The 14,969-nt window shown below is 43.2% G+C and overlaps 1 protein-coding gene across 2 annotated transcripts; it reads left to right on the top strand.

Moving 5' to 3' along the window:
* Positions 1–254: 254 nt before the first annotated feature.
* LOC133125253 (ribosomal RNA processing protein 1 homolog A-like) lies at positions 255–14,389 on the top strand. Of its 2 annotated transcripts, XM_061237023.1 has the most exons (16): positions 255–455; positions 1,434–1,516; positions 2,389–2,446; positions 2,696–2,781; positions 4,244–4,305; positions 5,516–5,645; positions 6,035–6,099; positions 6,381–6,586; positions 7,306–7,448; positions 8,931–9,028; positions 9,199–9,218; positions 10,272–10,436; positions 10,974–11,890; positions 12,424–12,618; positions 12,841–12,907; positions 13,964–14,389. In XM_061237023.1, exons 1-16 carry the CDS (start codon positions 326–328, stop codon positions 14,149–14,151), a joined length of 2,613 nt encoding a protein of 870 aa, XP_061093007.1. In that variant the 5' UTR covers positions 255–325; the 3' UTR covers positions 14,152–14,389. The 2 variants fall into 2 exon arrangements, with proteins under 2 accessions (XP_061093007.1, XP_061093009.1); XM_061237025.1 differs by lacking the exon at positions 12,841–12,907 and having other exon boundaries at positions 13,964–14,125.
* Positions 14,390–14,969: the final 580 nt, after the last annotated feature.

Raw genomic sequence — 14,969 nt, 5'->3', positions numbered from 1 at the left:
TTCTGATTGTAACAGTAACTGTGTGTAACTTGGACACGCCCCTAAGAGTTTTCAGAAGATGCTTTCAATTGGAATGTTTTGGCGTCAACGGATGGTAAAAAGAACAGTAATAAAATGCTAGCCTGGAGCTAACGATAATTATATGGTGGAGATATTTGAAATCTGAACTGCATCGACCCCGATCAGAGACGGTTTTAGCACTCGACACCCATTCATAGTTTGGCTACGACGTCATCATCCTGCGTCGCCGGCACGAAAAACGTGTTTGAGGAAAAGTAAAGTGACACGGCTATGCGCCGCGGTTGCACATGTGTACAGTAGGAAGATGGCGTCGGTGTTACAAGAACCAGAGGTCCAGTTCGCACAAAGATTAGCTTCAAACGAGAAGTCCGTCCGAACCAAGGCCATAAAAAAACTGCGAAAGTACCTCAGCGTTCGTTCGCAGAAGCCAGAAGGTGAGCTAACCTGAGCTAGTCTAGTTACTCTCGCAACACTGATTTAGCTTCGTTTAGCTAAGGCTAACGTTACTTGACAATCTGGCTTAGTGGACTAGTTACAATGTATCGAAAATATACAGCAACGATCAATAACTATCAGTCACTTGTCTTATGTGTAACGTTAGCTCTAGGTCCTGAAGAGGTTCATATGCTACCCAACTTCATAAAACTATCTAACATTCGGCAAAACGAAAAATACATCTCGATACGTCGCGAAGAGTGTTACAAAATAGTAAAAAAGTAACAATCCATTGTGTTTGGGTTCGAATTGGCCGTTAAACTAATGAAATGTAAACATGCATGTACTGTAATTGCATTCTATTGGCCTCCTGTGCGATTTGCCGTTACTGCGTCTAACCGGCATATGCCCTCACTGGGCACTTTATTAAGAACACTTGTACACATACTTATTCGTGCGATTATCTAATCAACCAATCGTGTGGCAGCAGTGCCATGCATAAAATCATCCAGATACGGTACGGGAGTTTCAGTTAATGCTCACATCAACCATCAGAATGTTGGAGAAAATGTGATCTAAATGACTTTGACTGTGGAATGACTGGTTCCACCGGGGGTGGTTTGAGTATCTCAGAAACTTGTTTGTGAAATCTCCTGGGATTTTCACAAACAACAGCAAAGAATGGTGCGAAAAACAAAAAGCATTCAGTGAGCAGCAGTTCTGTGGCAGAAATTCATTGTTAATGAGAGAGGTCAGTGGAGAAGGGCCAGACTGGTCAAAGCTGACAGTAACGCAAATAAACATGCGTTAAAACAGTGGTATACAGAAGAGTATCTCTGAACACACAATGTGTCAAAGATCTAAGTGGAAATGCTACAGCAGCAGAAGACTTAAGTCCTACTAAAATAAGTAATACATACCTAATAAAGTGCTCACAGTGTGCATACACATACAGCATTCTCACATTATTTCTCCAGGTGGGTTCACCATTGATGAGTTGCTGAAGATATGGAAGGGACTTTTCTACTGTCTGTGGATGCAGGACAAGCCGATCCAACAAGTGAGTTCAACACTGATTGAGTTTCTCCAACTGCCGTTTATGGCCTATTGTAAACGTGCTTGCTACCACAAAAATGTTCTCTAAATTTATTTTAACTATATGTAGGTTTGACTAGACGAATGCTTTATCTTTGACATCTTCCATTTCCACAATCAGTTAAATTTCAACAACCATATGTTCAGCGTTTTAGGGTGTTCTATTCTGTACATTAAAAATAATGTGTTATTGTAAGTGAATTGTTTATCACTGACAGTAGAACTGGCAGTTACCTCTTTTTAATTTTTTTATTTCAAGAGTTTTGAGGGATAACAAGTGTCAGTTCACAGAAACTGCAGAACTGCCTAGAAATCCAGGCCAGGACAGAGCTGCAAAGAAAATTAACATGAACCCTTTTAAAAAAGGAATTGGCATTCTAACTAGTTGGAGAACACTGCTACTATGTCTGCGTATAGTCTTACTGTATAGAGATAAGCACCAACTATTAAATGTCACCAATGGTTACAGCATAGCGCCCCCTACATGCACACCCATCTGGGGCAAGTGTATACATCTGAAAAATGTATATCTTAAACAGAGCTTATTTAAACGTAATATTCAAGGTGATCTTTCGCAAAAAGTTGCAAATGTTACAAAAAATTTTGCACACCGAGCCCAGAATACATCATTTTTAATCCTGTTTCCAAGAGGCATCTCAGAATATGAGTGCCGATCCAGTAGATCTTGTGCATTATTATCCTAACATTATCCATTATGAACTACAAGGCTAAACTGATCGTAGATCAGCACTCCTACACTGAGATGCAGGCCCGGGAGTGGGGAAAGTACTAGCACAATCAATGCTTCCCTCTCACTTGTTCTCTCTCCCTCCTCAGGAAGAGCTGTCGACTCAGATATCCGGCTTGATCCACTGGTTGCAAAACGTTGACACCCGTAAGTATCTGTGCCCGGCAAGCTAGGCAGCATAGGGTAAATGGGGGAGCATGGTGACCTCATGGATTCGTACAACAATAGTGCTTTTATATTACACTTTGCAGCTCAGCATAAGATACCATGGCAAACAATGCATGAAAGTACTCCCTTTGTTTCTCTTATATTATGTTCTTACATTATATTGTACTATTTTACATTTCTTAATTGAGTTTTTGTCATCCTTTTTATTTATGCATTTTGCTTTTGCAGAGTTTTTGTTTATGGAAAGTTTCCTGATGACAATCAACAGAGAGTGGAATGGTATTGACCGGCTTCGCATGGACAAGTTCTACTCTGTAAGTAAAAGTACACAGATTACGTTATTGGCAGTGATGATGATAGTAATATAAAGAGTGGAGTCAGTTATGTTTCAGTTCTTTAAATTTATGAATTAAAAAACATCTAGAATGTTTTTGTGAATGTAAAATGTACTGGAATGGAATTTTCCACAACCCTGGTAATATGTTAAAGGCCCACTCAATTTTTGTTGCTAATTGACAGAAATTACCCACATGGCACATTACACTAAATACCTTGGTGGATCATGGTACTTGTAGTTTTTAATGTTGGCATCTTGGTAACATGGGCAGCAATATTGCCTAGCCTTCTGAGCCTTTCTTACTTGTTGCAGTTCACATATGTGGCAATGTCAAATAAATCTTGGGTAGTTGGCATAATGTATTTGGCAAAATGTTAGCTAACAATTCCATTCAGTATGATTCCATGGTAATAAACTGCTCAAGGAACATAAAAAGGATGATGGAAGCTGAACAAGCGTACATTTTTTTGTATGCTATATGCTTTTTATTTTAACAAACATTATTATGGATTGAGCCTTTAATGCTAATGTTATTAAATGCTTAGAAGAATATAAAGCAAATGGAAAGATTAAGTAGGTAGAAATGACTGACCCATATAACTTAAAACAGAAGGTGATCTGGTTGTTAATTGGCCATCACTGTTCAGTCTATGTACTGAGACTCCTACATAGTAAAATCTAAATTTGTAAAAGTACATTCAAAATGATATCACAGACCGCCAAAATTAGATTAATTGAGAACTGCAAATAAAATCATATCTGAATAAATTGCAGTTCATTTGTATTTTTGGGTGCAATGTGGCCTTTCGGCCAGCTGATGGCGATACTAGTCGCTCCCAAGATCTCAGCACGAGGAGTAGGAGCATAGAACCGTGTTCTGTGGGAGAGCGCGACTCTGTAGAAAGCACAAAATTTCGAATTTTGAATGCCCTTTGAACCCCTACCATCTGAAAAGGTTTAACAAGCTCATTCAATATTTTAACAGAATGTAGGCCTAGTATTGATGGTAGATTTATTTGTTTTTCTATTTGTGTGCTATAAATGGTAGCATAAATGGTTTAATATTCTAAAAGCTTCAAGGACCTTTGATTTCTAAACCCTAACCCCTAAACACAACCAAACTGGTACTTTACAACCAAAGCCTACTTGGGCTTTTTATACTCCAAAAACTGTATTTATGAATTAATGAAAAAATGTTGCTGCTCGTACGCATAGGTACCACTAAAGGCCAATTCTGAACCTGGAAAACCCTGGTGATATCATCAAGCTTCTGATCCAGTCACCCATCAAGGCACAAACGTGGCTTGCATTATTATTTATACACAGAAACACACTTTCTAAGGCCTTTCCCGATTACCCCTGAAAAGAAACAGCAGTAAACATCTATATCTCCATCCTCCCTCTCTGCCCCTCTCTCACTCTTTCTCTTTTTCTGGCAGTTGGTGCGCTTTGTGTTCAGGGAGACGTTTGAGATGATGAAGAGGAGAAACTGGGACACTGGGTGAGTTTAATTGCCCCAATTGTTTGTTGTTGGCTTACTCCGATTACTGCATAGTCAGGCCGGGAGTCCCATGTCTCTGCAATTGTGAACAAGCATATAAACCCCCATTGCTCACCATCTTTAACTGTTCACAGGCAGGGATACCCCCCTCTTTCTTTATATCACACAGACACACTGATAATATAGTGTAGCATAGTATTACAGACAGATATACTGATAACATAGTGTTACAGACTGACACACTGATAACATAGTGTAGCATAGTATTACAGACAGATATACTGATAACATAGTGTTACAGACTGACACACTGATAAAATAGTGTTACAGACTGACACACTGATAACATAGTGTTACAGACTGACACACTGATAACATAGTGTTACAGACGGACACACTGATAACCTAGTGTTACAGACTGACACACTGATAACCTAGTGTTACAGACTGACACACTGATAACATAGTGTTACAGACTGACACACTGATAACATAGTGTTACAGACTGACACACTGATAACATAGTGTTACAGACTGACACACTGATTACACAGTGTTACAGACTGACACACCGATAACATAGTGTTACAGACCGACACACTGATAACATAGTGTTACAGACTGACACACTGATAACATAGTGTAGCATAGTGTTACAGACAGGCACACTGATAACATAGTGTTACAGACTGACACACTGATAACATAGTGTTACAGACGGACACACTGATAACCTAGTGTTACAGACTGACACACTGATAACATAGTGTTACAGACGGACACACTGATAACCTAGTGTTACAGACTGACACACTGATAACATAGTGTTACAGACTGACACACTGATAACATAGTGTTACAGACTGACACACTGATAACATAGTGTTACAGACTGACACACTGATAACATAGTGTTACAGACTGACACACTGATAACATAGTGTTACAGACTGACACACTGATAACATAGTGTAGCATAGTGTTACAGACAGGCACACTGATAACATAGTGTTACATATTGTTACAGACAGGCGCGCTGATAACATAGTGTTATAGACAGACAAACAGACTGTGGTGCTAACGCCTAACCCCACGCAAATCCCTCAGCACACATCACAGGAAGCAGAAAGTGCATAATGATCCAGTGGTGCTGGAGCTTTTTCTAAAAAGACCCTTCCCTTCCTCCTTCATGTCTTCCCCCTCTCTCCAGTCTGATTGGGAGGTTCGTGGAGCTCCTGTCAGAGCAGGTTTTGCGCAGCACCAGCGACGCCCCTAAAGGAGTGCAGTTCCACATTCTAGACATCTACATGACCGAGCTGGCGCGGGTGGGGTCAGCCCAGGTACGACAGAGAGGAGTTCGGAGGGGCCAGTACTGTTTATCAATCTCGGTAGAAGCTCAGCTCTACAACAGAGCTATCCACCCTGCGTCACCGAGACCAAATGCAGCCTGCCATGACCAATGCATGTTATTCATGCTGTTTTAGATGATTTTGGAAGTAGATGAAGACCCCTACTGTGCATCATAACACAGTTTTGTCAAAACAATTTTGAAAGATTTGCTTCAGGGGCCAGAAAAACACTGAATTTCAATTATGTGTTTGCTAGATGACCTTGAAACAGGCGCCCTCCTGCTGCATTTTAGGACATCAGGTGCACTCATCACTGTGCTACTTGCCAGTGCAGCGTTGTTAAATTGATGGGAAGTAATTTGTGCATTGTGTTTTTTTAGCTGACGGCTGAGCAGAACCTGACGTTCATTGAACCGTTCTGCAGAACAGCAGCAAAGACGAAAGAGTAAGTACAGAGGGGGGGTTACTGTCCTTTGTAACGATTACTGTTCAGAACACTCTCATAATGCAAGCCTGCTATAGTCAGATTTTTAGGACTCTTTTGATTGATTATGTGCACATATCTGCACATTTTGAAACTTGTTCTTAGGTCTGTTTCTTGAAACAATTCAATGTATTGTTACATTGTCTTCTCTACCTATTGCCAACTCACCACCTGGATGTCTACTTCCTGTCCTGTGTCTGTCCACTTCCTGTTCTTACTCAACCTGCATCCCCTGTCCTCAGTCGCGTCCTGGTAGACGCCATATGCAGCAACATATTCCATGAGATTGTTGACCACGCCCCCTTCGCCATTGAGGACCTCATGCGGGAGGTGCGGAGGGGAGGCGGGGCTGAGCCTGAATCGGACGAGGAGGCGGAGCAAGACGAGGAAACTGCAGGCGGGGCTGTCAAAAACAGACCTAAGAAAGCCAGAGGGAAACGGGTCAATGGTGAGGGCTAGTATAACTGCAGAATCCTCTAATGCGGCGGTCCTCACTCCTGGTCCTGGAGAGCTGCAGAATTTGTTGATTTTTGTTGTTACTCAGCATTTAATTGATCAATCAAACCAGTTAATTACACAGTTAACTCACCTCATCTGGTTTCTTGGGTCTGAATTGGTTGCTGACATTAGGGCGAAAACCAGCGCACCCTGCGGCTCTCCAGGACCAGGAGTGAAGACCACTGCTCTAACGTGTTGAAATCGCTGCCAAAATGGTCCAAAGTTTATGCACTATAATTGTACATGACAGGCCTGGTCTGCTGCAGCTTCCAGCTTGCCTTATTTGATCCTGCAGTGGCGCTTCTATCGAGCGCGGTGACAGGCTAGAGGAGGGCACACACACTCCGGCTGGGCTTTGGCCCACTGCTGTGCCCCTAGACCAGTGCTACGCAACTCCACGTCCTGCGGGCCCCTGTGTATGCAGGTATTTGCTCGTACCGTGCGCTGATTTCATTAATTCGCTTCTTATCTGAACCAAGCAGGTAAAATAATTAGTGAAATCAGGTGGTGTAGCGCACGGCCGGAGCGAATACCTGCAGACACCGCGGTCCGCAGGATGAGGAATCGAGTAGCGCTGCCCTAGACTGAAGTGGCAGGATTGGAATTTCCATCCTCGTTTACCCCCCCCCCCCCCCACCCTAATCGTTTTATTCTCCTGAATCCTTCAAGGAGTTACGACAACTGAGGATGAAGAAGTAGAAGATGATGATGATGAGGAGGAGGAGTTGCTGGAGGAGGAAGATGAGTTACCAGATTGGGGGGAGGAATCTGATGTTCCCCTGGATGATGAGGGAATAGGACCAGTACTGCAGGTCAGTCTGAGTGTTTCTGGCTCTGCTAGCTATTTCTGTGTGACTGTATAGCTCCCTATGGCTATAGACTGGGGGGCAGTGTGGTATAGTGCTTAGTGAACAGGGATTGTATGTGATTGTATGGGGCGGCCTGTAGCGTAGTGGTCAAGGTAAAGGACTGGGACAGGCAAGGTCGGTGGTTCAAATCCTGGTGTAGCCACAATAAGATCCGCACAGCCGTTGGGCCCTTGAGCAAGGCCCTTAACCCTGCATTGCTCCAGGGGAGGATTGTCTCCTGCTTAGTCTAATGAACTGTACGTCGCTCTGGATAAGAGCATCTGCCAAATGCCAATAATGTATGTCCACAGTTGTGGTTTTTGATTCCAAGATGGGGTGGTGCCATTGTGCCTTTGAGTGAGGTGCTTAATATGAATTGCTTCTGTAAAAATACCGAAAATTTGGGACGCAACTGAATAATCGGATATTGTTTATTCGTTCCTAGCGGAAATAACTGATTTTGTTTTGTGACATGACTTTTTTTGGCGGGGGGGCATTAAAAAAAATAAAATAAAAGATCATAAATAAATAAAAACATTTTATATATATTATATTTAAAAAATGTAAAATAAACTGAAAGTGATGTTGCAATGAAAGGTTCTATAGAACTATTTAGTGTGTCTGATGTCATTCATCTGTGCACATTTAAAACTAATAACATTGTGATGTATTGACTTTCATTCATTGTACATATCTGAATGAATCGATTATTCGTTCATACCACCCACTGATTATTCGACCATAAAATAGTTTTTCACATCCCTAGCAGAAAATTGATTGATTGAAACATGTCATCTGTGCAAGTCATTCTGCAATAGAGCATCTGCTAAATGGCAAATGTAAATGGAGATGCCTTTCTGCTCTATATCAGACAGTAGTACTGCACAGCAGTTACCAGTTTGTTAGTCTGTTCTGCGCTCTGAAACAGTGTTTCCTAAACTGGGTCAAGGCACACTTATGGGCTGTGGGAGGGGTTTGAGATGGGACTGACAAAAAAATAACTCTGTTACACACTTCCCATTGGCTCACCACTGTCAAAATAAACCCTACACCAGTTACATGCATGGTGCTCCTTGTTGCTGTAAATATAGTTGCCTTGAAATCAAAATGTTTTAAAACTATATTTTAATACATTGTATGTAAGGTGTACTATCTGCTCAGTAAGTGGGTTGTGGGTTACGCTAACAGTGTTACCGTACATCTATGCTATGTTCTTGACAATAGCTTGTGTGCCTCTGGGCTGTGCTCAGTAATACAGTGTTACTGTACTTCTGTGTTGTGCTCATGAGGCCAGTATTACTGCATTTCAGGGCTGTACTGTTCATCGTAGCAGGGGCTCTGTATGTCCTTATTGGCTGTTTAAGGGTATCTCTGCAGTCCGTCACCCTCTCTCTCCGGGTATCAGGCTTATCTCTGGGTTACTCCTTCTCTCTTCTTCGACTGTAGTTTGACTATGAGGCCCTGGCTGAAAGGCTGTTTGAATTGGCCAGCCGCAGCAACACACCCTCCTTCAACAGGAAGAAGCTATACAAGTTGGTCAAAACGTGAGTAAACTACACGCAAGGACATGTACACACACACACATGCACATTTTCAGGCAAAAAATGTATTTGCTTGCTTTGCAGTATCTAGATATCCTGTTCAGTGTTCTATGCATTTGGGTGAGGGGAGTATGCAGCATTCTCTGAACCCAGGTATTTTTGTTCCCTGACAGGTTCCGCAATCTCAGTAAAGGTAAGAGCTTTGGTCTTTCTCTTTTGGAACAGCAGAATTTAAAATGAGATGCTGACAATGCAATAGAGCAAATACATCAGGAATTCAATTCTATTGTATCCGTATAGTGCTTTTTAGAATGGACATTGTCACAAAGCAGCTTTTACGGATATCCGGGCCTAAACCCTCCAAGTGCACGCTTAGGGTATGAAGGGAATGAAGGCTATTTAAACTCTGAAACGAGTGCGAGCTCATGCTGAAAACAATATGATAATACACCAAAACTTGAGTCTATAGACTCGTAAACACTAGTAATGTTTTATGCTTTATGAAATGTCCAGAGCCTGGGCCTTATGCAGTTTTAATTCGCTGAGATGAATTCTCTACCTCTGTCAATTGTAATGAATAAAATATGTGCTTCCATTTCAATGGAAATGTTACTTAAGTATTCCAGCAAATATCCCATACCCTATAGAACTTGCCTACAAATGCATCTTACTAGTACCTCAACTGGGTCACCGTATATAGAAATTCAGTTCAGTCTCAGCATGTTTGTTATCACTACTTAAACTTCAAAATAAAGGCTAAAGCATAAATGTAGTCAAGCTATAACTAGACAAGCTACTCTATGCATTCATGGACTCAAGCTGACACTGTAGCAAGTAAATGTCGGCTTGCTAGCTCTTACAAATGTCCACTTTTATTAAGTCAGACTGATGCTCATTAATGGTATTTTGTAGGTGATGTGACGAGATATTGCCCTTTGCCTTAACATTTTTGTGTACAAGTGGCTCTGACAAGGCGATAAGGGCGGATGTAGTGGCATCATGGCGAGTGTCAGTTATAAGCAAGAAGGCATGATTCACAAAGTGAAAGCACTTTGTTTTTCCAGCATTATGGCATGTTAAAAATGAAGTTCATTGTTATTACCATATTGCGTAATTCATTTTCCCCCTTTAATAGCATCGCGATACTAATCCTATCGTTAGCTCCGCATTGGGATACGAATGGTATCGTGAGTTGGGCATATCACGACATCTATAAAAAGCAACAAACCCTTTTCGTCCTCCCCAGGCCTGTTCCCTCAAGATGATTTCCCCGCGGAGGTCTCGACCGACGAAGACGATGACGAGATGTTCGGCAGCCGGAGGAAGATGAGGAAAAGGAGGAGGAACAGGGAGGATGAGCCCAAGGAAGAGGCCGGTGAAGAGGGGGGCTCTGCGGTGAAGAAGCGCAAAGGTAACTAGGCTGCCCTGGCAATGGCTTTCATGATGGCTGATTGTTGATTTCACCTTGCGAGTTAAAAATTGGCGAGCAGTACAACCGAAATCAAACCAAGCTTGATGACTGAGTCTAAGGGTGATGAAAGTGTGGAAGCCTTTGTGTCCGAATGTCCATGTTGAAATTGAAAGGATGTTTTGTTAAAAGAAAATGAAGGTATGTTTCCATTTACCCAGATAACTGTCTACCCCCCCCCCCTCTTTGCCTTCAAGCAGATAAGGGGTTACCTTTATTGTTTTTTAGTTTTGGTTTGCACTTAATACATATTTTCCACATTTATAGATTACAAGAATTAATGGATACGTTTACAGGCATTCAAACCCCTGTACAGGGAGAATATCACTGTATTATAAAGTCCTTACCTAAATTGAAATGTAATGCTTTGGGGAGTTCTGTGGTAGGCGTTCAAAGTACTCAGCTAGGTTCATGAGTGGGTTATCATGTATCTTAATAAACAGGCTGATGTATACATATAATATTTTTTTGCTCTCCTAGTCAAGAGGGACAATGAGAAACCCAGCAAGTCCAAACAGGGCCGCACAACTGGACCGGCAGATTCCACTGCTGGGCCTGCAGGAACTCCTAGTGATGGAGCTGGTGCCAAGAAAAAGAAGAAAAGGAGGAAGAAGAAGAAGAAGACCGTGAGGGTGGAAGGGGAGAACGTACCTGCAGAGGAGGTCCCTGAGAAACATCCCACTGCGCAGTTGGACACTGGTACCGAGCAGTCCCCTATGGTGGTAGAATCCACAGACAGTGGGGTGAAGCCCACCCTGCCAGCAGAGGCTCAGGACCAGTCTCAAACGGGCACAGAGACTCAGAACCACTCAGAGGGGGCTGTAGCTGACGTGCAGGCTGAGAGCCAATCAGAAACTCTTTCCACAGATGGTGTTTCCCCTGAGAAGAAGAAGAATAAGAAGAGGAAGAAGAAGCAGAAGGTGCCCACACAAGAAATGGAGGTGTCAGAAACTGAGGCAGAAGGGCTGAGCACTAGCGCGGCAGTACCAGGAGGAGAAGAGAGCAAATCCGCTCCAGCGGAGGAAGAGGAGGCAACCCTGGATGAAGCAGAGGCCGCGCCCCGTCCCCTGGGGGCCAAAAAGAAGGCCAAAAGGAAGAACAAGAAAACGTTGGAGCAAACTGAGGAGCCCGCCGTGACCGAGGAGCCGACGCAGCCAGACACGGGGAGTGACTGCGCAGACGCGGGGAGTGACTGTGCAGACGCGGACTGCGTGGGCACGAGCTGCGCAGACGAGCAGCCGAGCCGCGGCGTTCCCGCTGTGCAGCTGAAGAAGGGGAAGAGGAAGAAGAAGGTGACTGCAACCCAGGAGGAAGAGGCAACGGGCGAGAAGGCAACCCATGTCAATGGACACACGGCGGAGGTGGAGGCGATGGGCAAGAAGGCCAAACAGAGCTGCGTGAGTCACCCCAAAATCTGTACACACAATACATGGTTTTTGTTTACCAAAGTTTCAAAAACAAGCATTATACTTTGTTAAATGCATGCATTAAAGATGAATGCTAAATGCTATAATAACTGAAAACAAAAAAAGGGGTACAAAAGGTGAAAACAAGCTCCCAAATGGCTCCTCATGAGCACCATGGCCAAGAGGGGTGAAACGAGATGCCTCACTTTCAGTTGCCGCTAGCTCTTGTCTGTAGTACTGTGTGACCACTTTGGAGTAAAGTAGTCGCTGGCTCTCCTGTAGTATTATGTAGGCCAGTATAGCATATAATATTAAAGTATAGAATAGAATGGCTTTCCTGATGTGCTGACAGGACCATAGTTTGTGAAATGGCCGCTGGCCGTGTATTAGATATCAAGAGGCATGACGACTGGCAGTTCCAAACTGGGGAGGATAAGGAAAATAGAGGAGGAGGGGGGGTCAGAAATGGGAAAAGGTCATCTTGTTTATAGACCTAACCTCTGTTTTTTATTCATGACCTAAAGGAGAGTGAGGCCACGCCGACTGAGGAAAGCGAATCCACACCAACCGAGACCAAGAAACGGCAGAAGAAGAGGAAGGCAAAGGTCTTGTCCGGGGCAGCCTCTGATTTCGTAAAGTTCCAGAGCCCCGTCGTCCCCTCACCCCTGTTCTGCAGGCAAGCCAGAGGGAGCCCCAGCACACCCGTGTCCCGAAAACAGGTAGAGCCCACACCAGTGCCCCATTGATAGCTCACTGCTATGTCGTACAACGTTGTGGTGGGTATGATCTTGGCCAAGTAAGCCCTGCAGCCATTGCAGCGTTGGTGGGGAAGTGGCACTGAGACAGACGCTCATTATCCTGCCAGTTTGCTCAGAAATGAGAGGTTTGCGGAACAGGAAAGAAGCGTTGGTTTGATTTAATTTTTATTTTTATTTTTTCAGTTGAGCCTGACTCCATCATCTGAATCAAAGAAAGTCACCTTTGGGCTTAAGAACAACCAGACCGCAGGTCAGTGCAGCCATATGTACAATTCGGGGTCTGGAACTAGCACACGACCACCTGCCGTAGGTAGATTAGCCATCGCCGAAAGTATCTAATATCAGATGTAATTCTTTATAATTATACAGTGCTTTTTCTCACTAGCTGGTGAAACCATTTTACAATGATTAGGGGGAACCTGGGTGATGCATGGCAGCCATTTTGCAGCAGGTGCTCACCACACTTCAGCCAAAGAGAATGATTTTTAAGTCGGGGATTGATTAGGTGGCAACTTGAGAGAGCCAGGTTTAGAATTTAGCCAGGTCATCGGGGAACCCCCTTCACTTGCAAGTGTCATGGGATATTTAATGAGCAAAGTGAGCCAGGACCTCGGTTTAACGTCTCATCCAAAAGACGGTGTCTCCTCCTACACAGTGTCCCCATCATTGCACTGAGGTTTTTTTTGGCAGGTGCAGGGAGCATAGTGGTATGCCTGCTGGCTAAAAAGGCAATGTAATGAGGAAGATGAGTGATAATGTCAATGAAGAACACTGCAGATTTGGCATCTTTGTGAGTGGCTAGATGGTAGCCACTTCTGAAAAAGACCAACATGCCTGGAGTATGTGACTGACCCTGGGACCATCTGGATGATTTTTTGGCCTGATGAGGCCGAAGTTTTTAGAGCAAATTAAGTGATTAACCTCCTAAGACCCGCACTCTTTTTTGGTATGCATTTTTCATTTCTCTTTGCTATTTGGGCTTATTGGGACCTGATAAGTATAAAAACTAAGCATCATCTTTTGACATGATGTAGTTTTTGAGAAAAATGATGTCCACATATGTGGACTCTCGGTCTTAAGAATTAAGTATTATGGTTGTACAGCCCAAAATGTGGAGTCCACGCATGTGTACGCCAGGTCTTAGGAGGTTAAAAAAGTTTTAATATTTTTGCATTATAATTTTTTGTATTGGTGAAAAGGAAATATTTTGCTGCATTTAAAGTTTTAATAGTAATAGTAATAGTAATAGTAATAGTAATTCATGGAGTGCATTTACTATAAAATGTTATGTATTTTTGTCCCCCAGAGTTCAGAAAGACTGACCGGAGTCTGATGGTGAGTCCGGACGGTTCCTCCCGAGTGCCCTTTGACCCTGAGCAGAAACCACTTTTCGGGGTGCTGAAGTCCCCTGCTGCTATAAAACCCCTGACGACAAACGGCAAAAACAACAATAGTGCCACCAAGGGACGGCCCACAGCAGCAGATTTCTTTTAGACCCGCACATCCTTGCCCCCAAAAGACTTCTCAGTGGGACGGACCCTTTTATTGTTCCTTCGTTTTCCTGTATGTTTGGAATCTTTCTCTCCTCAGCAGAGGCAAAGGAACAGACATTTGAAGTTGTGATCCCTGTTGTGGGGGGAGCAGAACAAAGATAAGTAGTTTGGTATACTAATACAGCCCTTCTATGTTTTTTGTGACCGAGCATTTCAGTAAAAATTAATCTGACAATGTTCTTACAATCTTCCTTGTGTTTCTTTGATATCTTGTATTTGGAGTGCCCCTTGCTTGCTCAAGGAAATATTATTTTTGGTTTGATGAGGCTGAAAAAATTGTGGTGTGTCTTACCTGTACATTGTCTCTTTGGTGTTGATATAATACTCCCATTGTAAGATTGGAGTACAGAGTTATTATTTGATTACAGGGTACATCTAATATTCTCACCCCTGACTGTGGCTGTGCCACTTTACTCCGATTGGCCCGATAAGGACCAAAGGGCTTGGAAGCGCCAAAAGCATGGGCATAAAGAAGGAATAAAGTCGCTGTGGAAATATAAAAAATTCTGCTATGCACTGGCAGCTTTAAACATAACTGAAGTTTATCAGTGAGCATGTGCACACCATGAGATGCTCAAGCTAGCAGGAACACTCACAAATTTAACAGAATCTAACTGAGTCTGTAGCATTTTCTGGCACAGAGTCAGTGAGTGCATCCTGTTCCTCACTCAAACTCACCTACTCACATTCACAAACCCACCTCCCCACCAAGCGCTCCGGTTTGCCGGTATTGAATTGGTCCTGGCTGGCAGTCTTCTG

This window comes from Conger conger, chromosome 3, assembly GCF_963514075.1.
Source record: "Conger conger chromosome 3, fConCon1.1, whole genome shotgun sequence".
Taxonomy (NCBI): Eukaryota; Metazoa; Chordata; class Actinopteri; order Anguilliformes; family Congridae; genus Conger; species Conger conger.
The sequence above is the reverse complement of the archived record's forward strand: the minus strand, read 5'-3'. Positions and strand labels throughout refer to the sequence as shown.

Excerpts from the sequence above, each read along its gene's own strand:
- LOC133125253 (XM_061237023.1), top strand. The coding sequence starts at position 326 with ATGGCGTCGGTGTTACAAGAACCAGAGGTCCAGTTCGCACAAAGATTA. Across the intron at positions 2,782-4,243 it reads GCATGGACAAGTTCTACTCT|TTGGTGCGCTTTGTGTTCAG; the intron begins GTAAGTAAAAGT and ends TTTTTCTGGCAG. Across the intron at positions 11,891-12,423 it reads AGAAGGCCAAACAGAGCTGC|GAGAGTGAGGCCACGCCGAC; the intron begins GTGAGTCACCCC and ends CATGACCTAAAG.